Raw genomic sequence first — 27,783 nt, 5'->3', positions numbered from 1 at the left:
TCTGGGAGGCTATAGAGGGACTAGGGAAGTTTATTTCAGAGCAAATTGGCTCTTATTCTGAGAAATTACAGGATCATGAAGATCGTATTCAAATTTTGGAAAAAGCAACAACTAGTTTGACTCGTCAGAATCTCGAAAATAAGAAGTATGTGGAGTCCAGTAAAAATGTACAAGATATTTTAGTTAAAGATAATTTGAATCTACAGGTTAAATTAGAAAACATAGAGAACATCTTAAAAGGGAAAAATTTACGATTTGTAAATTTCCCACAATTACCGCTTATATTCCCTAAAGAGATGTACAAAAAATATATATGAGAAATTTTGAAAGTACCAGAAGAGAATATACCACCAATTACTCGGGTATTTTATATACCTTATAAAGATCAGAATAATGGTATTGCAAGAGATGTGAGTGGTTAAGGGAGATCAAGGGAAAATAGTTCCTGGGTTAAACATATCTGAAATGCTTGAGACATCAGACTCCGTGCAGGCCAAACCAGCTACCATGATAGTTATGTTTGTATTAGAGCCCGATAGAGATTGGGTTCTAAATGTATTTTTTAAAAATAGAATGCAGACTTTAAGTATGCAGATAAGGATTTTTCCTGTTGTCTCAAATACAACCCAAAAGAAAAGAAAGCAATTTCTACTTCTTAGACCCTTAGCTTTACAACTGGGGGCAACATTTCAACTAAAATTTTCTTGTCGATTTTTGGTTTCTTATAAAGGTACTAAATACTTGTTCTTCATACCCTCTCAACTCAATTCTTAGGTGAAAAGAAAGAAGAACAGGATAGTGAGAAAAGAGATATCTAGAGCCTGGTCTCCAGTATAAGGTTGTGTTTTCCCTCAGAATAAAGAAAGCCTAATTATTAGTAGTAATAAATGGGTCCTAATTATTACCTATATTATATTATATTATATAATTTAAATTTGGATTTCTCTTTTATTTAGGACTTAATTTGACGTTGATCTGTGGTTTTTTGTTGTTTTTTTTTGTATAATTTTCTTTTTTTATGTTTCTTTTTTATTTATTTATTTTATTTATATTCCGCTTTTCGCACTTTTTTTCAGCACTTCAAAGTGGATTACATTCAGGTACTGTAGGTATTTCCCTATCCCCAGAGGGCTTACAATCTAAGTTTGTGGCTGAGGCAATGGAGGGTAAAGTGACTTGCCCAAGGTTACAAGGAGCGACAGCAGGACTGGTTCATAGCCCACTGCTCTAACCACTAGGCTACTCATCCACTCCACTTCAAAATTCTATATCAAGTGATTTCTTAATTGTAAAATTGAATAATGAATAAATAAAAAAATAAAAAGACCCTGCTGGTGGCAGGTGGAAGGGAGGAAGTGCTGGGGGGACAGGGACACGGACCCTTCTTCGTCAGATCCGGAAGCTTTTTCAACGGGTTTTGTCCTTCTCTCCATAAGGCCTATTTGGCCAGGAAGGGAGTAGGGACCTTGAGGCCTTTGCCCAGGAAGTTGCGGATGGCTAAGAAGCCTAGAGATCAGAAGAATGCAGAGTCTGGATGGAACCTGCGGTCCTTGGGACTCAAGTCAGTCCATGCTAGGAGAAGACACATCAGATGAGATGGATGATCTGGATCAGATGCAGGGAGAACCAGTGGATTCAGACGCGGACCCTGTTCGCACCTTGGTGATCCGATGCAGGATTCAGATCAGGATCCTGTTAGTGTGTCGGGGGATCCAATGCAAGATCCGGACGAGGTTCCAGTCACAGACGGTGATGATCTTAAGGTGGTCCGTCTGTTCCGTAGAGATGAGCTGGGCCTGCTAATTCCCCAGGTTATGGATGAGGTGGGGATTAAGATCACTCAGGAGGATTCAGATAATGAAGGGGTAAACTTGGTCCTAGAGGGATTACGAGGGCCCCCTAAGGCCTTTCCATTGCCTAAGAAGATGAAGAAGTTGTTGGATCGGGAGTGGGAATCTCCTAAAGTAGGCTTGAAGGCAGCCAGGGCTATGGCTAAGTTATATCTCTTGCCGGAACAGACATTGGAATCGTGGAAGATACCCAAGCTGGATGCGGTGGTTTCCGCTGTTACCAAGAAGACGACGATCCCGGTGGCAGGTTCGGCTGCTCTGAAAGATATCCAGGATCAGAAACTGGAAATTTTACTTAAAAGGCTATTTGAGGTTTCAGCTTTGTCTTCGTGCAGCAGTGTGCAGAAGCTTGATGCAGAGTGCCTGCTTATGCTGGGTACAGAAGGCACATGATAAACAGTCTGAAATGGCGGCTGAGGCGGCTTAAGCTACCCGCTTGGAAGTGAGAGTGTCCTATGTGGCGGATGCCCTGTATGACATGATCCGGATTTCTGCTAGGTGTCTGTGGTGGCGCCATGGAGACTCTTATGGCTACGAAATTGGTTGGCGGATGTGTGGTCTAAAGCTCAGCTGTCTAACTGTTGCATCCGGTCTTCAACGGCTTTTCCCCGCCTACCTCTCTCTACTTGCGGCTCCTCCCGCTCACCTTGGACTGATGGCCGCCATCTGTTTGCCGACCTCTCTGGTGTCCCCGGACTGGCTTTGGTGCTGCCTCCCGCCATGCTCCTTCAAGGTACCTCTAGGGCGTGCGCATGCCGCCCTCATCTTTATTTCCACGTTGGCGCGAACCTCAGGGGCGTCCCCTTGTTCTGACGTCACGACTCCAGGGTATATCTGCCTACTACATTTGCTAGCTTGTTGAGTTAGCAACTTCAGGATTCGTACAGATGGGATTTGCTCTCTGTTCCTAAGCTACTCTGCCACTCCAGCTCTAACTGGAACTCTTGCTACCCTTCGGGGTCACTAACAGGGTACCCGCTCCTCAGGGGCCTCTCTGCTTCTTTCAGCGACTATCAGGAAACCGGTACTCGCTCCTCGAGGGCCCATGTTCCCTTTGTCGCTGCCTGCAACTTCTACCTTCTACTTGGAAGAACTAACTACAGTCACCATCTGTGAGTACAGAAACATCTCTCTCTCTCTCTACAGTACCGCTTCACCAGAATCAGGTACTCACTCCTTGAGGGCCTGCCCTCTGCTCCGATGCCAGACCTCTCGTCTAGTGGAATCTCTGCTACTGCTAGTGAGTACAACGCTATTGAGTCTCTCTGCTCTAAGGGATCGGGTACTTGCTCCTCTAGGGCCTGCTCTCCCTGTCTCGGCGCTCTCCTATTCTACTTGGGACTCTGAATGCTAATTCTACTGTGTGCTCATAACTCTGTCTTTTTCCACTACAGCACTGCTTATAGAGGATCCGTTTCCAGCGTTCTGTGAGAGACGCGCCCAGCCAGGCTCTACAACCACTCCTCACTAACTGCCACCTCTGGTGGTTCCATATACTGTTTAATAAAATATTCAAATCTGAGTTTAGCCTGACACTGTGGTCCCTCACGGGGCTGCCCCCCGTGGGCGTGGTCAGCTGCCACAGTGTCCAAGGATCCACCCAAACACCAATAACCCTAACACTAACCTCCCCTTCAGGGGCAAGCTCCTGTTTGGGAAAGATCTGGAGCAGCTCAAGAAGCAGTTGGAGGAGTCAAAGGGTAATAAGTTGCCTGAGGGCAGGAAAACCCCCAAGAAGTCTTTCCCTCCACAAGCTCGATTCCAAGAGGCAAGGAGGTTTCACGCTGGCAGGAGCCCTGGGCCGGCAGCGCAAAAACAGAATTCTGGCAGGCAGCAGTCCTTTTGAGCCCAATGCAGACCTCCGAGGAACTGTGGGCCCCAGGGAGGAGGCAGAAGTAAGATTGGTCAATGAAGGCAGACTGGTCCGCTCTTCACTGGCAGCTATCAGAGGGAGGCTGTCCCTCTTTTTCGAGGAGTGGACCAGGATCACTTCGAGCCAGTGGGTCCTGGAAGTGGAAAGAGACAGCTATGCCTTAGAATGTTCTTGTCCGCTCAGGGATGCCTTTGTAATCTCCTGCTGCGTCTCCTGGTCCAAGCGAGAGGCGGTGCAGGATACCTTGTAACAGCTCCTGCGTGGCATTCTCCAGTGTCCCTCAGGAGAGGGGACAGGGTCAGTACTCCGTGGTGCCCAAAAAGGAGGGGTCTTTTTGGCTCATTCTTGATCTGCAAAAGGTCAGTGCTGCCCTCCAGGTGCCGCGGTTTCAGATGGAGACATGCACAGTGATAGCGGCATTACGCAAAGGGGAGTTTCTAGCGTAATTGGACTTGATGGAAGCTTATCTCCATATCCCCATTTGGGCAGAGTACCAGAGGTTCCTGAGATTCATAGTCCTGGGGGAGTATTTCCAATTTTGGGCCCTTCCTTATGGGTTGGCGACAGCACCGTGCACATTCACAAAGGTGATGCTGGTAGTGGCAGCAGCGCTCAGGAAGGAAGGTATCCTGGTGCACCCATACCTGGACAATTGGCTAGAATGGGCGAAGTTGGAAGTGGAGTATTGTCGCTCAGTCCAGCAATTCCTGCAGCTCCTGGAGTTGCTGGGCTGGGTGACGAACTGGCAGAGTCATTTGAAGCCGGCCCAGTCGTTGGAATATCTGGGGGCACGTTTCAATACCCGGATGGGGAAGGTGTTTCTTTTTTTTTTTTTTAATTTATTTTTTATTCAACTTTTATAACATTTAATTACATATCACAGCTTAAAATAACAATAAAGAAAAGAAAAATACATTTCTCAAGCATCATAGTCCTAGCTGTGAATAATAATCTAAACATTTAATCATAAGAAAAAGAGAGAGACTGTGAGGGGATCATAAATATCAAGAAGCAGTATACATATGAAAATATAAAGTATTAATCAACGCTCCCCCTAATTCTATTTTACCAGAACAATAAAGGTACATTTAGGGATGAGTATCCAAGTATTGCCTTAACTGATTCTGACTCTTTAATTCCTTTTGAGGGACATAGTAAATTCTAGCGATCGTTGGTATGGTTTCATTGGAATATTTTAAGATATTCACTACATAACTTTTAAATAGGTCCATTGGGGACATTAAATGACTCTTAGGGAAATTCAATATCCTCAAGTTGTTTTTCCTAACCTGATTTTCTATTATTTCCAATCTCTCAAAATGGATTTTTTCTGATTCAATTAAATTTACTTGAATTTTATCCATTTCATTTACCTTAATTTGCATAGATTTTACAGATTCTTCCACCTTATCTATTTTAGTTTGAAAAACTCCATTCTTATTCATAACTTCCTGCATCGTATTTGCTATAGCATTTATAGATTTCTGCATTGAGATTAACATAATACCAAACTCTTCAAGGGTAAAGTTTTTTGGAGTTATTAATGAAATTCCAGTTATAGGTTCTTCTTGGATATTCTCACTCCCTCCCTCTATTGGAGTCTTACTGGGGGTGGATTGCATTGGTGTACCGTCAAAATGATCCTTGGAGCCCTTCTGTGGGCTCTCCGAGGAGCAGATCGAAATCTCTGCTTCTCTCTGGGATCTAGATGATAAAAAGTCCAACTTAAATTTGGGATCTTCTCCAAGGAGTGTCCCAATTTTTTCCCCAGTTGGTGGCTCAGGTTTTTCTGGTGCCCCTGGAGTTAAAGATGTCTCGTGTGTCTGGAGGAATAAGCCCTGCTCCTGGCTCAGTCCTTCTGCGACATTACTTCCAGGCATATTTTGGGGGGTTTTTGCAAAGCATTCCTCGATTTTAAGTTGGTTATCCATCACAGGGGTGGAGGATGACTCTCTCAACTTCGCCTTTCTCTTTGTGTGTGGCATCACACAAAGGAGACTCAGTCCAACTTATTTATTTTCACACAGATAAAATAATAGGGAAATTGTCTTACCGAGGCTCTTGCCGTTGATTCACAACTTTAGATCCTACTCATAGCCTCACGGCTGCAGCGAAAATGATCGGACCACACAGATAAACAATATTGCCAACGCCAACTTCGCCAAGCTAAGCCAAACAAAGCCGCTCGCCCCTTAGGCGCTCGCGGCTTTGGCGGCGCGCCGGCAGCTGCGGTGCGCTGGAAGGACGCTGGTTTTGAAGGCGTCTCTATCGGCTCCGCCCCTGTCGTCCAGGTCCTCGCAGGCAGAGAGAGAGAGTCAGGAAATGCTTCTTCCAAGGTAAAACACCGGCTGCAGCGATTAGGGAGCTCAAGGGATGCCGGTTTTGAAGGCGTCTCTATCGGCTCCGCCCCTGTCGTCCAGGTCCTCGCAGGCAGAGAGAGAGAGTCAGGAAATGCTTCTTCCAAGGTAAAACACCGGCTGCAGCCGGGGAAGGTGTTTCTGACTATGGAAAGGGTAGTCAAGTTGCAGAGTCAGATCCTTGGGCTGCTGCATCTGTCGGTGCCCAGGGTCTGTGATTATTTGCAGATCCTGAGTTTCATGGCTTCTATGCTGCAATTAGTTCCATGGGCTTTTGCTTACATGCACCTGCTGCAGAGCATGCTGTTATCCCATTGTAATCCGCTTTCGGAGGAATTTCAGCTTCCTTTGCCGTTGCCGGAGGATGCCAGGTACAGTCTCTCGTGGCTGTCGAGGCACAATCTGGAGAAAGGGATGGTTCTGGAAGTACCCAACTAGGTGGTGGTGACCACAGATACCAGCCTTTCTGGTTGGGGGGCAATTTGTCAAGGCAAATCAGCCCAGGGTCAGTGGTCGTCAGAGGAGGCAACCTACTCCATCAATCAGCTGGAGACCAGGGCAGTGCGCAGAGCCTTACTGGCATTTCTACCACTCATTCAAGACAAGGCGGTTTGAGTATTCTCGGACAATGCGACAACAGTGGTGTACGTCAACCATCATGGCAGACTGAAGAGTCGCCTAGTAGCGATGGAGGTGCAAGAACTATTTGTTTGGGCGGAGAAATATATGGTAAAAATAGCTGTTTCCTATATAGCCGTAGTGGAAAATGTACAGGCGAACTTCCTCAGCAGACAGTATCTTGATCCAGGGGAGTGGCAGTTGTCTGTGCAGGCCTTTGCCTTTATTCAGGCAAGGTGGGGCAGACCAGCGGTGGACCTCATGGCAACTCTAGGAAATGCGAAGACGGATCGATTTTTCAGTCACAGAAGGGAGGTCGGATGGGAGGGTCGTAGGTCAAGTGCTATGGCGCATTGAGCTTCATCCGGGTAGGGTGATTCTGATGGTGCCCAAGTGGCAATGCCGGCTGTGGTTTGCAGACCTTCTTCGTCTAGCGGTGGATGGTTCAGTTAGCTTGGCCCATCTGTCAGGGTTGTTAAGGCAGGGACCCGTATTTTCAGACTGGGAGGATCGCTTTTCTCTAGCGGCTTGGCTTTTGAGAAGCAGCAGCTCCGCTTGAAGGGTTATTCAGAGCCTGTGATTGCTACTTTGCTTCAGGCAAGGAGGCCTTCCACGTCGTTGTCTTATGTCCAAGTGTGGAGAGTGTTTGAATCGTGGTGTTTGCAGAACAATGTGCAGCCTTTGAGGGTGGATGTTCCGCAGATTCTGGCCTTTTTGCAAAGCGACTTGGCTAAGGGTTTGGCCTATAATTCCCTTCAGGTCCAGGTGGCAGCTTTATGGTCCTTTTGAGGTAGGATTCAGGAAAGACTGTAGCCATCTCACAGATGAGGATCATTTCCTCAAGGGAGCAAAAATACCTGCGTCCTCCGGTACAGAAGATTTGTCCAGCATGGAATCTGAATTTGTTTTTTTGGGTGCTGTGTAGTCCTCCCTTTGAACCGATTAGAAGGGCTTCTTTAAAGAATTTAACTCTGAAGGCTTTTTTCCTGGTGGGTATCTGTTCAGCTAGAAAGATTTCTGAGCTGCAAGCATTGTCGTGTAAGAACCCTTTCCTGAATTTTTTGGAGGATGAGGTTTCTTTACATAGAAACATAGAAATGACAGCAGAAAAAGACCAAACGCCCATCCAGTTTACCCAGCAAGCTCCCACACTTATTTTCCCATACTTATCTGTTTCACCAACCACCAAGTTCAGGGCCCTTGTTGGTAACTGTTTGATTCGAATTTCCTGCCACCCCGTGCCGTTGATGCAGAGAGTAATGTTGGAGTTGCATCAAAAGTGAAGCATAAGGCTTTTAATGGTTCCTTCTTTTTTGCCTTAGGTGGTTTCCTTCTTTCACCTTAACCAGGTGATCAAGCTTCCGGCCTTTCTGAATTTGTCTGCGGATGCTCTTATGGCGAGAGAGCTTCAATTATTGGATGTGCAACGAATTCTTATGTGTTATCTTAAGGTGACAAATGCCTTTCGGAGATCTGATCATCTGTTTGTCCTATTCAGTGGAGCAAAGAAGGGAAATGGGGTTTCCAAGGGCACTATTGCAAGATGGTTAAAAGAGACAATAGTTTTGGCTTATATCTGTAAGGGCCGGTCTGTGCCAGAGGGGTTGAGAGCGCATTCCACTAGGGTGCAGGCAACCTCGTGGGTGTAGTGTCAACTGCTCTCTCCGCAGGAGATTTGACATGCAGCAACATGATCTTCGCTTCACACTTGTACAAAGCATTACCAGTTGGATGTGCGGGTGCTGGAGGAAGTTTCTTTTGGGGAAAGTGTGTTGCACACAGGTCTTTCGAATTTCCGCCTGTATAGAGGGGCTTGGGCACATCCCACTTGTCTGGACTGATCTGGGGTACGAACAGGAAAGGAAAATTAGTGCTTACCTGCTAATTTTCATTCCTGCAGTACGACAGATCAGTCCAGAGACCTGTCCCCATCTTTCAAAAGACTTCCTCGCTTCTGGATGTTGCTGAACTGGTATGTGAGATATTCAGAGGAATGAGAGGTGTACATAGTTTTTGGTATGTACTTTGTGTTAAGTTAAGGGGGCCTAGTTTTCAGGGGCCTCCAACTTTTAAGGCTTTGTTCACCCAAGGTTTATTGGGGTTTGTTAAAGGTATACATCTTAGCTTGGATACTGGTCAATACTGAGGGACTGCAGGTGGCACTCTTGATTATGTAGCAGTGCCTCAAAATTTTGTTCTCTGCCTCCATCTGCTGGTAGGGATGCATAAACCCACTTGTCTAGACTGATCTATGGTACTTCAGGAATGAAAATTAACAGGTAAGAACCAATTTTCCTTTAAGCTTTCTTTATCATCTGTCAGAGAGGAAATGAAAGTGGTTTCCCTAGTATATAAAACATTTGCTGATCCACAAGTCTCAAGTCACTGATAAGATACTGCACTAATCACATCCCCTGGCAACAAATTCCAGAGTTTAATTGTGCGTTAAGTGAAAAAGAACTTTCTACGATTAGTTTTAAATGTGCTACGTGTTAACTTCATGGGGTTTGTCCCACCAGGATTCAAAATTTCTTTCAAACTCCCTTCTGGTACCTTAGCATTCTGCACATTGAGCAGAACTTGTCTTTGTTGAATGTAGAGAATTGGGAAAAGATAACAAACACCCTTATCCCTGTGATGATATGTTACAACCTAAAAAACGTAGTTGTGGTTTTTAAAAGTGAATTGTATTAATGCTGCACTGGTATGACTATGCAAATGATGAATCATAAATGCACAAGATGTCCTCTAGTTTGGATCAAACTTGTTAGTTTCTGAAAGTTTCATTTGAAGGAAATGAACACTGATAAAAAGACAAGAAAAAAACCCTTTTGACAATGTCCATTTCTCCGCAGCTGATGTTTGATGCAGTCCTCCAGATAATGTATGGTGCTGTGGTACCCTGGAGTAAAGCAGTGGAGCAGCTGGTGAAGCAACATTTGCAAATGAACCATCCCAAGTAAGGAAGAGAAGCCACCAATTAACAGACTTAGTTTTAAAAATTACCAAAAATAATTAGATGTTATTTTTGTGTTTATTTGAACACAGTATTGCACTGCAATGTACAAATATGCAGAAGAAAATGCAAGGATGATATGAGATCAACACTTATACTATGAAAAAGCCATGTTAGTAGTAGTAGTATTTATTTATTTATTTTAGAGTAAAGTTACTGCAGGAAAGTTACAGGCTGATGGAAATGAAGAAGCTTCTGCGAGATTATGGAATAAGAAGTTTTAATGTCTCAAATAAGAAACAAATAATGGTACGTAAATGGCATATTCATTTGATGATTCAGCATAAGACTTTCTAATGTATTATAAATTGGTTCATTATTTTTAAAGCTCTGTAATATAATTTGTTCCCCATGTGATTGTGGGATTGTAAATTTGTGCAAACTATGGGCCTCATTTTCCAAAGAGTTACCGCGCGCGATACGGCTGTACCGCCTGCGCTAAATTCGCGAACCGCGATAACAAGCATATATCACGGTTCGCGAATGCAAATACGGAATAATGTATTCAGGGGGCGGAGTTGGGGCGGGGCAAATGTAAAGTAGGGAGGAGGTATCGCGTGGCGCGAACCCCGCGGCGGTGTTAGCGCGACGTATCGCGTGGCGCGAAACCTGCGGCGGTGTTAGCGCGGCTCCTAACGCGGCCAATAACTACAACCCTTTCAAATGCGATACAGTCTATCGCGGCGCGCAGCGCGCAGCGCGCTAATAGCGCATTGAACGAAAATTTGCCAAACCAATCCCCATAGACCTACAAATGTAGAGCTGGCCAATAAAAAGGCCTGTTCTTAGTAGGTGAATCTGCTCCACACATTCACAGTGTATGGGGCAGGTGCACGCCATGGCTGACCAGGCCCAACGCAGACGCAGACGCCAGGATGTTGGTCGACGTCGCCATCGTTACAGGCATCGGATCTATCTGCCACGAACCTCATTGCTGGGAATGCCAGAGGATGTAGTCATCAGCAGATATCGCCTCAGCACTCGTGCCATCATGGAACTATATGGAGACATACGAGGTGCCCTTGAGGCCCGAACCCGAAGGAGCCGTGCCATCCCCGGCCTGACCAAACTCTTGGCCGCCCTGCATTTCACAGCAAGTGGCTCCTTCCAATCCACGGTAGCTGTTGTGGGTGGCATGTCACAGAGCACCTTTTCCCGGTGTCTGCACCAGGTCATTGCAGCTGTTATGGACTGCATGCCTCGCTACATAGCATTCCCACGCAACAGACAGGACCTGATGGACCTCAAGCGTGGTTTCTATGCCGTTGCCCGCTTTCCGAATGTCATTGGAGCTATTGACTGCACCCATGTGGCCATCGTTCCACCCCGTGAGACGGAGGCAGCCTACCGCAACAGGAAGCAGTTCCACTCCCTCAACGTGCAAGTGGTGTGTGATGCTGGAATGCGTATCCTCTCGGTGATGTCCAGATTCCCGGGGTCAGCGCACGATGCCTTCGTACTCAGGCAATCAGCTCTGTTTCGCAAATTCGAAGATGGCCTGTATGGCGATGGTTGGCTTGTAGGTAAGATCCACATTAACATGCATATAACATTTTTGCAAGGGTCATCTCTGTAATGGCACACAAAGGTGATGTAGACGCCTGTTGTGATGGAGTCACAGGTCCCCATCACAACAGACCTGAGTGGGACATTGTGTTACTGAAAGTGGTGTAATGGCTCAGGCACCCAACCATGTACCATTGGCTGCCAAGCACAAACTATGCAGTACGCCTTGTATGTGGCATGGCTTGCTCACCTCACCGCACAGGTGGACAGCCTACACATATTGGGTGTAGGCATGGATACTGGCAGTGTGCAAGATGAATTGGGACCTGTCATGTAAGAGCAGCTCACATCCACAGGTGTTAGTGAGCCCCTGACGTTCCTGAGACCTTGCATGAACATCTCTACTCAGTTGTGCACATTGAGGGGCAGCCAGTTGACACCATGTATGTTGTTGGGTAGGCATACCGACAGAGAAGGTGTACCTGAGCACATATGTCAGTACACAATGCCTGGTGTGCATACTGCATATGATTTAGACACAGGGATGTCAGGACAGTGGTGTAATGCACCAACTGCATACACAGAGCTGACATACATCTCACTGTTTAGGGGCCCTTCACGTGCTATAACGCCTAATAGCCACACACCAGCTGTGTGCCAAAGCAATCCTGACACCACACACATAAGGTGTAGGGAAACAGGAATGGGCTGCCTCGTGCCATCCGGTTCAACTGCATGTATTGAGCACATACACCCATGGGACAGAAACATAAGTATGTGTAATCTGTTCCCTATGTCATTGCTACAGGAGACGCAGCCTATGGATGCAGGCCCTGGCTGATGACCCCGATCCCCCAGCCTGCCACAGCACAACAGCTGGCTTATAATCGGTCCTTAACTGCTACCCGCATGGTCATCGAACGTACCATCGGCCTCTTGAAGAGCCGCTTCCGATGTTTGGACAAGAGTGGGGGAGCGCTACTGTATGCCCCCCCCAAGGTTGCTGAAATAATCCTGCTTTGCTGTGTGTTCCATAATGTGGCTCTTCGCCATGGAATACCTGTGGCTATAGCTCCAGACCTCAGACCTGATCCCCCATGTGCGCGTGCACGACGGCATGACACCACACTCAGGGGTAGCCAGGTTCGCCAACACCTTATACAGACACACTTTTAAGGTTGGCCTGGGGCAGACCCCTGCCCCAGACGGCCTGTTTGCCCACCAATGGGTTAGGACATAGGTTAGTGTGCAGAGCTCCTGTCAGTCTGCTACGTGCTTCACCTGCTATGTGTGTCCACCCAATAACTGTGTGGGGTGCTGGCCTGCCACAGAGGATGTAGGCCATAATAGGGTGGGGAAGCGCTGCCTCAAGCCTCTGCTGAGGTGCTGTATGTGTGATACCTATTCTGTGCCATTGGGCTAAGCACTTGCTACATACTCTGGGTTGCTGTGCAGTGCACTTCTGCCATCCAAGGTGTACCACACACCTGTGGTGTTCCAGATATGGCACACATTATCTGATGGAGTTACCCAGCAACACAGTGCACCTCAGCAGCAAGGACGAGCTACCTGGCCATGCATGCTCCTGGAAGCAGCACACACACATGCCGTCAGACCCCTCATGATATAGATGGCCCCTTTTGGGACACACTGCCACCATTTAATGCAGGCCGGACATACTCCTGTCATGACATCTCACCTGAAGAAAGTGTCAGCAGTGCTGGCTGCACGGAGCTGTGGGCTGGGGCTACCCAGCCACCCTATGCATGTTTGGCTACAAAGGTGATGGCCTGACTGTTGGCATGTGATGGGGAGGACAGCGTGTCAGGCAGGGCGAGAAACCAATGGCTGACCCTATCATCTATGGAGACGCCAGACATGGCTGTTCATGCAGGCTTGTCCATAACTCCACTATTATTTAACTCCTAACAGTCAACACACCTCACCATAGATAGGACTATTAGCTACCTCTGACATTGTGATTATATATACGTATCTTGTTTTCCTTTTCATATGTTGCCTTCTTACTCCATATTCTATATTCCGCTGTTACATGTAACAGGTTTTTCTGCACTATTGTTCAAGTGTAAGCTTATTTTGCACTCCTGTGTCATGTGAACCAGCATGATGGGACTATTGTCAGGAATGTTGGGATATAACAAACTGAAATAAATAATTACAATAAATAAAGGATTCCTCATACAGGAAGCATGTGTGGCTCTTAAAGTATGTAGGATACAGTGGCCTGTCGCCCTCATACTGTACGGTATAATGGTACACAGGGCAGGAAGGTGACCGATTGGGCTGAGGATTGGTCTGCGCTCTGACCATAACCATGCCTCCCCCCCAGTCTGGCCACAAGATATGCAAACCCATCCCACCCAGCTTGTGTGACTGGGACAGGTTGCTGTGTTGCCACTATCTGACAATGATGGTGTTGCCCACTGCAGCACCCCATACCAGGATGGCATCTCGGGGTACAGGTGGTACCTAGGCTCTGCATTACACACACACCCCCCCCCCCCCCCCCTCACCACCATCCACTCTTGCTTTGGCCCTCAAGCATGATCCCATGCAGATGTACACCTGGAGCCTACAGGTACTGGACCTTATGAGGGTGCACCTGTCTGGCAGCATGTGACCTGGCTGCACCCAGCGATGTCTTCCACAAGGGTATATAAGGAGGGCCAACGGTGCCATCAGCCCCTGCCATGGCTGCTCACAGTGTTCAAATACCTCACACTTGGCCAAGCACATGTGCATCCTTAACAATTGTGCTACCTGCTGCACCACAGTTGTATGGTCCTGGTTTCCACTAGCTGGGTATGCAGACGTTGAACAGGCTGCACGGTATATGCTGTATGTTCTGACATGGCTACCTGTTCTTAATGAGGTGGAATGTGTCAGTGAAGCAAGATGTGCCTAAGGGCGCTGACAAATACCATCACAGTGTTCATTGTTGCACTTGGCCTCTGCCTCAGTGCATACACAGGCCACACAGTGCCATGGACATGGAGGCAACACTGTACACCATGTATGGCAAGCGTTCGACAGGTGACAGCTTCCTGATGTCCACGTACAGTGGAAAACCATCATTCATGGATTGTGTCCTCCATGGGTACCCCAACAGGGTCCTTAGTAATGCCATGAATACAGAAGTGTGTGAGACCCAGTGATACAGATCTTCATTATAATCTACTGAATTAGAACAGGCCAACAATCATTCACATGCTGCAGAACCCCAGTGTACCTCCCTCCCTACAGGTGTGCTGGTCAGTCAGACGGTGACAGCTAACCAGTGTGGCACACACATCATTATCAGCAGAACATTACTGTTTCCACATGCTGAATGACCTGTGGCACTGCCTGACAGGCCATATGTGTAGGAGACCCCTTTACCTTGCTTCCCAAGTATGTAGTGCACAGGAGCTGGTGCACAGTGGTGGTACCAGTACTGCTAACTGCGCTGTGTGCAGGCATATAGGGAATAAGGGCCACACATGGACCTACATGTCCCTCCGCGTGACATAGATGCACCCATATTGGTACGTTGGGAGGGTAGGCGTCCCATCCACATTATGTCCCTCAAAAAAGGCTTGCAGGTACAGGAGCTACACGACAGGGTTTGTGGCACAATGGGTGTGAGGTGGCTACATAACATGATGGTGACACAGGTCACACAGTCTGTGTTAAATGTCTGCTGAAAATGATGTGTGAGCAACATTGTTCACCTGTAACTGTCGCAACTGCACACCTGTAGGAAGGAAAGTCCACTGGGGTTCTGCAGCATGTGAATGATTGTTGCACTTTTGAGGGACAGTTATGTCTAACAAATATCTGTCACAACTGACCGATACCTGTGACTGCCCTGTACTGGTTAGCCAATCAACATGCCCTATCACCAAGGACAGTCCACCTTGGTGAGTGGCTGGCATATGTGTGTGTAGTGACCTTACATATGTGAAGACACTGTAGGACTGTGGACCACACAGTGTGGGCCATCAGATGGTGGGCCATGTCCACCATTGGAACAGGTAATGGAGGAGCCATGCACACCCCACAGCTAGGAGATGGCACCAGAGGGATGTGTGCCACTATGGATGGGGACCCCTTGTTGTGATATCTGCACCTTTCAGACCCACAAACTCCTACATGGGTGAGTAACAGTGACTGCACAACAGCAGTCACCACATCAGTGTGCACATGGACACCCGCTAAACACACTTAAGGGCTGTTAACCATGTGTTACACTGTGTGCACCCTGTACACAGGTATGACATGTTGCCATTAATATTGTCCCCTCTCTGTACAACTAACAGCCCACTTAGCTGGCTGCTGACAGTCTGTGCAACTGCTGTAATACACAGCATGCAGATAGCCACATTACCTTTCCCCTCCCACACTTGTCAGGGGCCCACAACCTTAATGCTATAAGCGTGCCCATAGGATGGCGTTCCTGGCACACAACCATGCTGCCATGGTGGGGATGCACAACGATATATGGGATTGCACACGGTACATGCTTCGCATGTACAGCTGGAAAGGCCTACACAGTATTGTATGCCAATGGTGCCTGGAAATTAAGAGTGTGCATGCCCTACCACTATCATGGATGTCGTGCATGCCAACCTCTCGGTCAGTCACCCAGCAGTGCTGGATGCTATCATCCAGTTACCTGCATAGGTGAGAGACCATCTAGGAAGCAAAGTTGGCTAGTACCTTAGCATCAGTTCGCCTTACTTACATGGTGTGGGTCATGCACAGATAGGTACCATACTGAACCCTGGTCAGATATCCATGTCTGGCCTCCTCACCAACATCAGTGCATGACATGAGCAGTGCTATTGCAAGACATAGCTGCCCACCTCTTCCCCTTTCCTCACAGATCAGGAGTGCTGGCATACATCAGCAGACTCCATTACTGTGCATTCCCTGTACTGAGGAACAATACCTCTTCTACTGTCAGGGACATGTCTGGTACTGCCCTATGTTTGACTCTGTAAGGTATGTGGCAGACAGGTGTACATGTAGCAATAGTGACCCTCAGGCAGGGGACAGTTTGGACACTCTGTATTGCTGCAATGTGGGATATAGCATGCAAGGTGTGGCGGGGGGACACCAACAGCACATTAGGAACATAACAACGACACAATAGGTGGCAGGTTAAACAGGATATTTATTCCTGACAACATTCAGCAGGGTATAGTCAAGTATTATGTGAGCAGTAACAGCATACAATTGATGTTCCTAGGTATTCATTATCTGCAAGTACTAGATAGCTAATGGATCCAAAGGGATCCAAATCCGGACTACATCACTCCACCATCAGCAGTATTCACACATATGCAGGTAGTGGGTGTTATCAGTACTGGCAAAGCATGATTACCTAGGAACAGGAAGTGGCACCCCAATAGCTTGGATACTGTAATACATAGTTTACCGCTGGTCAGTATACAATGAGTAGACAGACATAGGCCCCAGGCAGTCCATGTTGAAAGAGTGCACTGAAAGAGGACAGCCTGACAGGCCAGCCAGCAGAGTGAAAGTCCAGGCCCCAGGCAGTCCATGTTGGAAGAGTGCACTGAAAGAGGACAGCCTGACAGGCCAGCCAGCAGAGTGAAAGTCCAGGCCCCAGGCAGTCCATGTTGGAAGAGTGCACTGAAAGAGGACAGCCTGACAGGCCAGCCAGCAGAGTGAAAGTACAGGCCCCAGGCAGTCCATGTTGAAAGAGTGCACTGAAAGAGGACAGCCTGACAGGCCAGCCAGCAGACAAGGTACCCAGCGGTTCAGCATGTAGGCAGCAGGCAAACACATGACGGTTCAGGCTACAGCAGTGAAGGGTCAGGACCAGACAGCAGCAGCAGCAGGCGGAGGACACAGCAGCAGCAGCAGGAGACCCAGGAGGACACAGCAGCAGCAGCAGGAGACCCAGGAGGACACAGCAGCAGCAGCAGCAGGAGACCCAGGAGGACACAGCAGCAGCAGCAGGAGACCCAGGAGGACGCAGCAGCAGCAGCAGCAGGAGACCCAGGAGGACACAGCAGCAGCAGCAGGAGACCCAGGAGGACACAGCAACAGCAGCAGCAGGCGGAGGCCCAGGAGGACACAGCAGCACATGGCGTTTGGAGACATGAGGCACAGATTGCACCACACAACCAGCATCAACATGCCGTCAGCAGACCGGTCATCCTACAGCACACTGCCAGATTGTGCAGCTCTTGAAACAGAAGGTGGCAGACAGCAGAGTGGCACAGCGAATGGCGGTGGGAGACAGCAGAGTGGCACAGCGAATGGCGGTGGGAGACAGCAGAGTGGCACAGCGGATGGCGGTGGAACAGGTGAGCAGGTGGGTGGGAGCTTTGCATGGTGCGTCCCCCTCCATCTCGACGGCACTGCCCCTCTGTGGGGAGCAGCCAGCAGGACATCCTCTTCCATCTCGACGGCACTGCCCCTCTGTGGGGAGCAGCCAGCGGGACACCCTCTTCCATCTCGACGGCACTGCCCCTCTGTGGGGAGCAGCCAGCGGGACACCCTCTTCCATCTCGACGGCACTGCCCCTCTGTGGGGAGCAGCCAGCAGGACATCCTCTTCCATCTCGACGGCACTGCCCCTCTGTGGGGAGCAGCCAGCAGGACATCCTCTTCCATCTCGACGGCACTGCCCCTCTGTGGGAGCAGCCAGCAGGACATCCTCTTCCATCTCGACGGCACTGCCCCTCTGTAGGGAGCAGCCAGCGGGACACCCTCTTCCATCTCGACGGCACTGCCCCTCTGTGGGGAGCAGCCAGCAGGACATCCTCTTCCATCTCGACGGCACTGCCCCTCTGTAGGGAGCAGCCAGCAGGACATCCTCTTCCATCTCGACGGCAGTGCCCCTCTGTGGGGAGCAGCCAGCAGGACATCCTCTTCCATCTCGACGGCACTGCCCCTCTGTGGGGAGCAGCCAGCAGGACATCCTCTTCCATCTCGACGGCACTGCCCCTCTGTGGGGAGCAGCCAGCAGGACATCCTCTTCCATCTCGACGGCACTGCCCCTCTGTGGGGAGCAGCCAGCAGGACATCCTCTTCCATCTCGACGGCACTGCCCCTCTGTGGGGAGCAGCCAGCGGGACATCCTCTTCCATCTCGACGGCACTGCCCCTCTGTGGGGAGCAGCCAGCAGGACATCCTCTTCCATCTCGACGGCGCTGCCCCTCTGTAGGGAGCAGCCAGCAGGACATCCCCTTCCATCTCGACGGCACTGCCCCTCTGTGGGGAGCAGCCAGCAGGACATCCTCTTCCATCTCGACGGCACTGCCCCTCTGTGGGGAGCAGCCAGCAGGACATCCTCTTCCATCTCGACGGCACTGCCCCTCTGTGGGGAGCAGCCAGCGGGACATCCTCTTCCATCTCGACGGCACTGCCCCTCTGTGGGGAGCAGCCAGCAGGACATCCTCTTCCATCTCGACGGCGCTGCCCCTCTGTAGGGAGCAGCCAGCAGGACATCCTCTTCCATCTCGACGGCACTGCCCCTCTGTGGGGAGCAGCCAGCAGGACATCCTCTTCCATCTCGACGGCACTGCCCCTCTGTGGGGAGCAGCCAGCAGGACATCCTCTTCCATCTCGACGGCACTGCCCCTCTGTGGGGAGCAGCCAGCAGGACATGTTCTTCCATCTCGACGGCACTGCCCCTCTGTGGGGGTGTGCATCACAGTGTTGATTGGGTGTACCTGCCCATACCCCATTTATGGGCCATGTTGGTCCCCTCAGGGCCCCTTGCCACGTCCAGATGGTCCACTGGGTGGTGGCAGCTTCTTCGGTGGACGGCCCCTGCGGCCTCGGGACACTGAGGGACTTGGCTGGGGCGTTGAGGTTGCCGATGAGGATGCCTGCACGTCCGGCAGCCGCTGCACAATCTGCATCATGATGGTGCTAAGCGTGCCTATTGCTCCAGAGAGGCCGCTCCCTACATTTGTGAGCGCTGCCGTCATTAGGTGGAGGTCTTGCCTCTGCTGCCTCCATGCTCGCCTCAGGGCACGTAACTCCAGCGCCACCTGTTGCACCGTTGCGTCAGCCACTGGTTGCACCTGGGGTTGCAGAGGTGGCGCTGCTGGCGGTTCCTCCGGGCCAGGGGGATGTCCCATGACCATTGCTGGCCCAGCTTCCAGTGCAGGGCTGACTGGGGACATCACTGGTGTGTCCGGGATGGGTGGGGTACCCACTGAGCTCCCCGGGATGGCTGCCTGCAGAGGAGTGTGGGGGTGGCCCCACTCGAACTCCTCAAAGGCCTCAGTCAGGGTATAGGGGCTGCCTGGGGGTGGCATTGTAGCCTGCACCACCTCCTCCTCCTGCTCCTCCTCCTCTGACCACTGTGTCTCCGCGTCCATGTAGAATGGCCTCGTCAGCATGGGCGGCCGCCTGAGCCCTGGTGGATCCCTGCTTGTGCCTGGGCCCTCCCAGCTGTCATCAGAGGGCTGCTGCCTGGGACCAGATGGCTCTGTAGGAAGATTGGGGAGAAAGGGGATATACTGCATCAGTAACACAGCTGTTCTGCCATATTACTGTGATGTCACACAGGGGCAGCTAATGTAAAACCAACATGTCAGTCTGCATAGACAGTACAGTTGAGTCCTTTGGGACATTCCTCATGGCATGGGTGGTGGGGCTGAGGCCTGAGGCCTGGCCCTCATGGAGACAGTGAGCTGTTGCCAGCATGCCTTGCACCCTGCTGCCTGCCCCTTGCTGACTGGGGGAGGGGGGCTGGGCCCAGAAGCCTGGCCTGTGCACAGGCCAGGCTTCTGGGCCCAGCTCACTGTGTCAGTTAGGGCCTGGCCCTCATGGAGACAGTGACCTGTTGCCAGCATGCCTTGCACCCTGCTGCCTGCCCCTTGCTGACTGGGGGAGGGGGGCTGGGCCCAGAAGCCTGGCCTGTGCACAGGCCAGGCTTCTGGGCCCAGCTCACTGTGTCAGTTAGGGCCTGGCCCTCATGGAGACAGTGACCTGTTGCCAGCATGCCTTGCACCCTGCTGCCTGCCCCTTGCTGACTGGGGGAGGGGGGCTGGGCCCAGAAGCCTGGCCTGTGCACAGGCCAGGCTTCTGGGCCCAGCTCACTGTGTCAGTTAGGGCCTGGCCCTCATGGAGACAGTGACCTGTTGCCAGCATGCCTTGCACCCTGCTGCCTGCCCCTTGCTGACTGGGGGAGGGGGGGGCCACTACAGTTCTGCAGAGCACATGGGTAACAGAAACTGAAACCTGGCCTAAACATTGTGTCACGACCGTTCACGGGGGGGGCCCAGAGGGCAGCTTACCATCTTCGAGGTGGGATGTATCCAGGTGGGGATGCAATCCCTCGAAGACATCTGGTCCCAGCCGCTCCATCAGTTGCTGCTCCATTGGGGTGAACCGGATGGGGCGTGGGGACCGTCCTCCTGTGTTCTTCAGGTACTGGTTCCTGTCAGCGATGCGGGTCTTCAGCTGGGCCTTAATGTCGCGGTAGCGGTGGGCCACCTGCTCCCCGGTGCGAGGGATGTTGCTCTGCCGCTGTATGTGCCCAGCTATGCTGGACCAGATCTCGGCCTTTGCTGCCTTGCTGGTCCTCACCGACAGGTTCCCAAACAGCCGCGCATAGTGGCGCAGGACCCCCTGGATGAGCATGTCATTGTCCTCCTGGCTGAACCTGAGGGCACGCTGCCTGACCCTGGCCTGGCTGCCTGGTTGGGGTGCCACTTCCGGAGGGTTTTCCTCCCTGTCCTCTCTCTCCACCCCCCCAGGTTCCCCACTCCCTTCCTCCCCCCCCACCTGACCCTGCACTTCCCACTCCCTTTCCCTCTGCCCTGCCTGTCTAGCCCTACCTCTTCCCGCCATCCTATCCTGCCTCACCCCATCCCCCTCCCCCTCCCTCCTATCTCTTCCCTCCTGCCTATCTCTCCCACTACCCCTGTCCCTGTCCCTGCTCCTACTCCTCAGTCCCCTACGTCCCTCCTCCTCCCTCCCCCTCCCCATCCCCCTCCCCCTCCCCCTACTCTCAACACCCCTCTTCTCTCCTCTCCTGCCACTCCTCTCACGCTCCATCCTCCTCTCTCCTCCTCACCAACACCACCACACTCCTCTCCTCCTCCTCCTCACCACCACCACCACCACACTCCTCTCTCCTCCTCCTCACCACCACCACCACCAACACACTCCTCTCTCCTCCTCCTCACCACCACCAACACACTCCTCTCTCCTCCTCCTCACCACCACCACCACCAACACACTCCTCCTCCTCCTCCTCCCCCTCCTCCACACAGATGGACAAACAGTTGACTAACAAACTTGCACTCAAACACAGATTACAAAAGACACAAGGTAAAGGGTAACAAATTATAACAGAAACACAGGACAGCGCACTCAGTATTCAATTCTCTAAACCACTTCTCTATACCACCAACACCTACCTTCTCTATCCAACACTCCTTCCAAACCCTCAAAGGAGGAGGGGCAGGAAGTCAGGTTTTATACCAGACACATTATCGCGTGACGCGGTATTTGGTTTCATTTTATATTGCGTACCGCGGCAATGGCGCGGTACGCGATATTATTTTGAACTTTTCATCGCGTACTGCGATATTTGTTTCGCCGCACGCGAACCCGTTTCGCCGCACGCGATAGTAGCGCATGCGGCGAAACATTCGCGAACCACGAAAAAACACCTATTTGCATGGGCCACGCCCCCGATTTCTATCGCACGCGGTAACAATGCGTTACCACTGCGATAATGGAAAATGAGGCCCTATGCTTGTCTAAAGTTCACGCCATTTCCTGTGGATTGAATCTTTTGGAGTAATTTCCAGTAGGATTTACATGCTTAAAATTGGGTTTTCACATGTAAATGCACTTTATATGTATGGATGGGCACCCTAAAAATTGCTACAATATGTCATTGAATTGTCAATAGGTTTTACATGCATAAGTGCACTTTATGTGCATAAATGGCTTTTGAAAATTGCTACAATCGCATGTTACATTTTTCCGTCGATAAGCAGGGCATTTAGCCATGCAGCGTGGGTGACGTCATCCATGATATCATGAGGCGGAGCTTACTCTCCTAGCTCAAAGAGCTTTGAAGTACGCATGCCCCCGGCATTCCCACACTCCTCGAGCCATCTCCTCAGTTTTAGTTTTCCGCGGTACTTCACGGACTGTTATTTTCAACTCTCCAACTCTTCAGAAAACTGAAGACAAAAAAGAAAAAGACAGACAAGAACATGCCGAAAAGTCCAGGATTCAAGTACTGTTCCTGCAGTAAGATCATGTCGGTGACGGATGGACATAATTATTGTTGTTTATGTCTCTGTCCCGACCATGACCAGGCCGCATGTAGAGACTGCAGCAGGATGTCCCTGCGGGCTAGATGCCAACGGACGGAAAAAATGGAGAGGTTGACGCACTCCTCAACTTATGCCCCCTCTCCGGCTGACAAAAGGTCCACTAAGTCCTCTCTGGGTAAGCAGAAGCCCCAGTCCGAGGCCCCATGACGCTTGCATTCGGCTTCGGAGGGCTATGCGCCGAAGACTGCATCAGGGTCCACGCCTCATGCGTCGAACACCACACCGAGTATGAACCATACAACGCATGTGTTGTCAGACCTAGCATTGCTCCTTTCCGTTCTGCCTCAGACGACGCAATCGATGCATGCGTCGATACCTTTAAAACCTTTAAAAGCGTCAATCCCTACGATGCACTCCGACGCACCAAAGAAGAAAATGATGCACTTGACTCATAAACCCAAACAGCCTTCTCAATCTCATCCAGAGAAGCAGTTTTCAAAAACAAAACCGGATGATGCACCACGTAAGTCTTCTTCAAAGACGAGACGCATAGGGCCAGATTTTTAAACCTATGCCCGATTTTATAACATGCGTGCTTAGCCGCACGCATGTTATAAAATCCTGGGTCGACGCATGCAACGGGGTGCATACTTGTGCACCTTGCGCGCGCCGAGCCCTAGGGGAGCTCCGATGGCTTTCCCTGTTCCCTCCACCCCCCCCCCCCCCCAACTTCCCCCACCTTCCCCTACCTAACCCGCCCCCCCCCTCCTGACCTTTGTTGACAGTTGCACCTGCCTCCAGGCAGGCATAGGTTGCACGCGTCTGCACAACCCCTGTGCCGGAGCCCTCGGTCCCGCCCACTCTCCATCCATTTTTTCAAGCCCCGGGACATACGCATGTCCCGGGGCTTGCGCGTGTCGCCAGGCCTAAGCAAAATATGCTCTGCGCGTGCAGGAGCGGGTTTTCGGGGTTATGCGCCTAACCCTTTGAAAATCCACCCCATAGTGTGTCCATCTGGAGCACTCTCTTCTTCCAGATCTACTGCTCAGCATCCCATATCTCCGCAGAGGAGCCACCACTCCCCGTTGTCAGTATTCTCTGATATCATCATAGACGAACCAATGGGTAATTGAGACTCCTCACCAGAAATTGACCCCCTTCCTCACCACTCTCGAAAGAGACCAAAATCTCCACTTTCTGTTCTTCCCAAGACCCCCATCAAGCGGTCACAAACAACTGCCGCAGGACCTACTTCACCTCAGCGTCCATCGGCCCAGGAAACAATGTCTCAAATCTCTACTCTCTTACAAAATTTTTTCCAGGGATTGCCTACAAATCCCACTCCAACACTTCCAGATCCACAAGAACCAAATCACCACATGTTTCTCCTTCGCCTCAAGGAATAACATCCCCACGAGATTCAAATTCTCCTGCATCTTCCACTCATGCCATTTCTCGGAATCTCTCCTCACTGTCGTCTCCAGGCAGTTCTATGGGCATTCCGTCGGACCCTCCACAAGAACACCCCCAACTTACTTCGCCACCGGAAGATCTGATGTATGCTAAATTCCTTGAAAAATTGGGATTATCTCTAAATATAGAAACCAGGAGAGTACCAGACCGTAGATCTGAAGTAATGGGAATCCTTCAAATATTGGATTTTCCGGCTGAACCAACTGCTCTTCCTTCTCACCAGGTTTTGGAAGCCCTTATGGACAAGACTTGGGATGCTCCGCATCTTGTTTCTCCCACCTCTAGAAAACAAGAGCTAAAGTATAGAATGCAAAAAAACTTCTTACTATTCCAGTGTCCAGATTCCTCACAATTCAGTGGTAGTAGAATCAGCGATGAAAAGGGCTAAAAAGAACAGGCTATATTCAAATACGCCACCGGGGAAAGACGACAAACTTCTGGATGACTGCTCGGAAGATTTATCAAAGCTCAATGCTGGGTTCTCGCATTCACCAACACCAGTTCTACATCATTCAGTACTTATTCAACTGTACTCAACAACTTCATCCCTTACTGGCCACTTCGCACGGGGATGCCCCGCTTCCACAACCTTTTCAGGACCTACAGGAAGGCCTACGCCACTTATTAAGAACAGCATACGAAGCGTTTGACACATCTGCTAGGTCTTCAGGCTCAGGTGAGTGTTTCTTACCGAGGAGCTGATCCAGGGACAGATTTGCAGATAATCTGCAGGTTTCTGCGTATATGGCTTCCATGTTGGAACTGGTCCCTTGGGCGTTTGCTCATATGTGGCCACTTCAGTCGACCTTGCTCTCCAGGTGAAACCTGGTATCGGAACAATTTCATCTACCACTGCCTCTTACAGAAAGCGCCAGGTTGAATCTAGATTGGTGGCTGTGTCGGGACAATTTAAGCTGCAGGGTGGCCTTGGAAGTCCCAAATTGGATAGTAGACACCAGTTAGGAGGCTATGTGTCATTCAAGTGACACAGAGACACTGGTCTTTAGAAGAGGCATTGTGGTCCATCAACCGCCTAGAACAGTGATTCTCAACTGGTGTGTCACCAAGCACTAGCAGGTGTGTCGCAGCTTCCGGTGTCCCACTGCCCCACTTGTGCTTTCCTTTCTCCCCGGGGGCAGGGCTGAAGAGCGGAGAGATGCTGCACGCTGCCGCCAGAGACCAGGCCGGCGGGGCAGAAGAGCGGAGAGACCCTGTTTGCCGCCACCGGAGGCCAGGCCAGCAGTGGCTGAAGAGTGGAGAAACCCTGCACGCCACCGGAGGCCAGGCCGGCGGGGCCGAAGAGTGGAGAGACCATGTGCGCCACTGCCGGAGGCCAGGCTGCCAGCAGCTGGAGAGACAGTGCGCGCTGCCGGAGCCCAGGCCAGCGGCGGCTGATAAGCAGAGGCCAGGCTTATTGGGCCAACAATGAGAAGAGGCTCCATGTGAGCTTGTGTGTGTATGAGTGGCAGCTTTGTGTGCCTGTGGTAGAATGGGTGTGTGAGTGTGGTACAGTGGGTGCTTGAGTGGCAGCTTTGTGTGCGTATGGTAGAATGGGTGCCTGGGTGCTTGAGTGGCAGCTTTGTGTGCGTATGGTAGAATGGGTGCCTGGGTGCGTGAGTGGCAGCTTTGTGGGTTGTGGTAGAATGGAGCGAGAGCATTTGTGTGTGATTGAGTGCTTGTATGTAAGTGAGAGAGCATGTGTGTGATTGAGACAGAGACTGGTCAGCGAGGTGACTAGTGTCTGTGTGAGAGAGAGGTCAGGGAGGTGTGGTTAGTGAAGTTAGTGTAGTGCAGTTAGTTTAGCTGTGTTTAAAAAAGGATTGGATAAGTTCTTGGAGGAGAAGTCCATTACCTGCTATTAATTAAGTTGACTTAGAAAATAGCCACTGCTATTACTAGCAACAGTAACATGGAATAGTCTTAGTTTTTGGGTACTTGCCAGGTTCTTATGGCCTGGATTGGCCACTGTTGGAAACAGGATGCTGGGCTTGATGGACCCTTGGTCTTACCCAGTATGGCATGTTCTTAGGTGACTGGTATGTATGTGAGAGACAGAGACTGGTCGGGGAGGTGACTGGTGTGTGTGTGTGTGTGAGGAAGAGAGACTAGTTAGGGAGGTTATCAGTCTGTGTGTGACAAAGACTGTGTGTGAGTGACTAGTTGTGGGCCCTAAGGAAGAGGACTGTGAGGACAGAGCTTCAGCAGCCACTACTGCTTCTGGTGAATGACAATTTTTAATAATTTTTATGAGTTTTTAATTGTTGGATGTTAACCTGTTCATCAGCTGTTTTGTAACATTTATTAGTATAGTTTTACAATTATTTCTGAGTGGGGATCTATAGCAGCTTGGCTTGCTCTGTTTTCCTAATAGGAGGTGTATTAGTGTTTAGGGCCTGGTTAAATATTTGTAGTGTTGCCTTTTCATAGATAGGGTTGTTACTGTTTGAGTGTGTTCCATAATACAGGTTTAACTTTGTGCGGGTTAGTTTGTGTGCATTATTATGTTAGGTGCTATATTTCTCTTTCCATTTCTCCAGGTTCGCACTGCATGCAGAGTGGCTGTTTCAGTTTTCCAATTCCAGTTTCTGTCTCCATATTTATAATTTGTGGTCTTTCTGTACTTGGTGAAGGTCAGTTCTGGGTGTGTGACCGAAGTGAGGTATTTTACTAGCATGTAGGCATTTGTATCAATCTTATTTGTTGTGTTTTCTCAATAGGACATGCATTAGTGGTAAATTACTGTCTTTTCATAAGGATGGGTATTGTGCCTGCCAGTAAAGAGGGTTTGTTTTGCTTTTACTGAGATGTCATCAGAACCAGAATATCTTTTTTTTGTATGGTGAGTTGTACAGGTAATGCTCTAGTTCTGCTCTGTACCCATTGTTGGGGGTCAAGGGGGTTCCTGAGGATGGATAATGTATATTTACATTTTTCCCTGTGATGGTCACATGTTCAGTGTTTCACGCATGTGAGAACCATCTGTCAGGTGTGTCCCAGCCGAAAAAAGGTTGAGAAACCACTGGTCTAGAGACGAGAGTGGCGTGTCTAGCGTTGCAAGCTCTTCTTCCTTATACAGGCCAGGCCAGTGAGAGTTTTGTCAGACAATGCGACGATGGTAGCTTACATCAACTGGCAGGGTGGTACTAAGAATCAGACAGTGGCGCAAGAGGCTCAGCATTTAGTGCACTAGGTGGAGTGGCATCTGGAGGTGCTGGCAGCTTCCCACATAGTTGGGACTGGACAACGTGCAGGCGGATTTCCTCAGTTGCCGGCAGGTAGATCCCAGAGAGTGGGAGTTGTCGGAGGAGGCCATGTTCCTGATTCGTCATGAGTGGGAAGTCCCTTGCATGGATTTGATGGCATCTCAGATGAATGCCAAGGCTCTGTGGTTCTTCAATTGAAAAAGAGTGCACGGGGCAGAAGGCGTTGATGCTTTAGTCTTCCCCTGGCTGTATGTGTTTATGTTTATCCGAGATAAGTAATTCTGGTGGTGCCGGAATGGCCTCATCTGCCATGGTTCGCAGATTTAATCAATCTCTCAGCAGATGGGCCACTGCATCTTGCTCATTTTCACAATTTGCTGTGCCAAGGTCCCATATTTTTGGATCAGGCAGATCACTTCTCTCTCACGGCTTGGCTTTTGAGAAGAGACGCCTGAGAGAAAAGGGTTATCCAGAGGATGTTATTACCACTTTGTTGCAAGCAAGAAAGAAGTCCACCCCCTTGGCATATGGTGGGTGTGGAAGGTTTTCGAGGCTTGGTGCAAGGAGCACAGTGCGCATCCGACTCGAGCTACGGTGGCC

General features: G+C 50.2%; 1 protein-coding gene across 3 annotated transcripts in view; it reads left to right on the top strand.

The window, feature by feature from the left end:
* Nucleotides 1–27,783, top strand: part of KNTC1 (kinetochore associated 1) — a 422,937-nt gene that overhangs the window by 149,311 nt on the left and 245,843 nt on the right. For all 3 annotated transcript variants that reach the window (XM_029571458.1, XM_029571459.1, XM_029571460.1), the window contains exons 28-29: nt 9,554–9,657; nt 9,861–9,963. In XM_029571458.1, the coding sequence (XP_029427318.1) occupies nt 9,554–9,657; nt 9,861–9,963 (207 nt within the window). The remainder of the gene's footprint in view (nt 1–9,553; nt 9,658–9,860; nt 9,964–27,783) is intronic.

Source organism: Rhinatrema bivittatum, chromosome 11 (assembly GCF_901001135.1).
Source record: "Rhinatrema bivittatum chromosome 11, aRhiBiv1.1, whole genome shotgun sequence".
Lineage (NCBI taxonomy): Eukaryota > Metazoa > Chordata > Amphibia > Gymnophiona > Rhinatrematidae > Rhinatrema > Rhinatrema bivittatum.
This window is presented reverse-complemented; position numbering and strand designations above follow the sequence as displayed.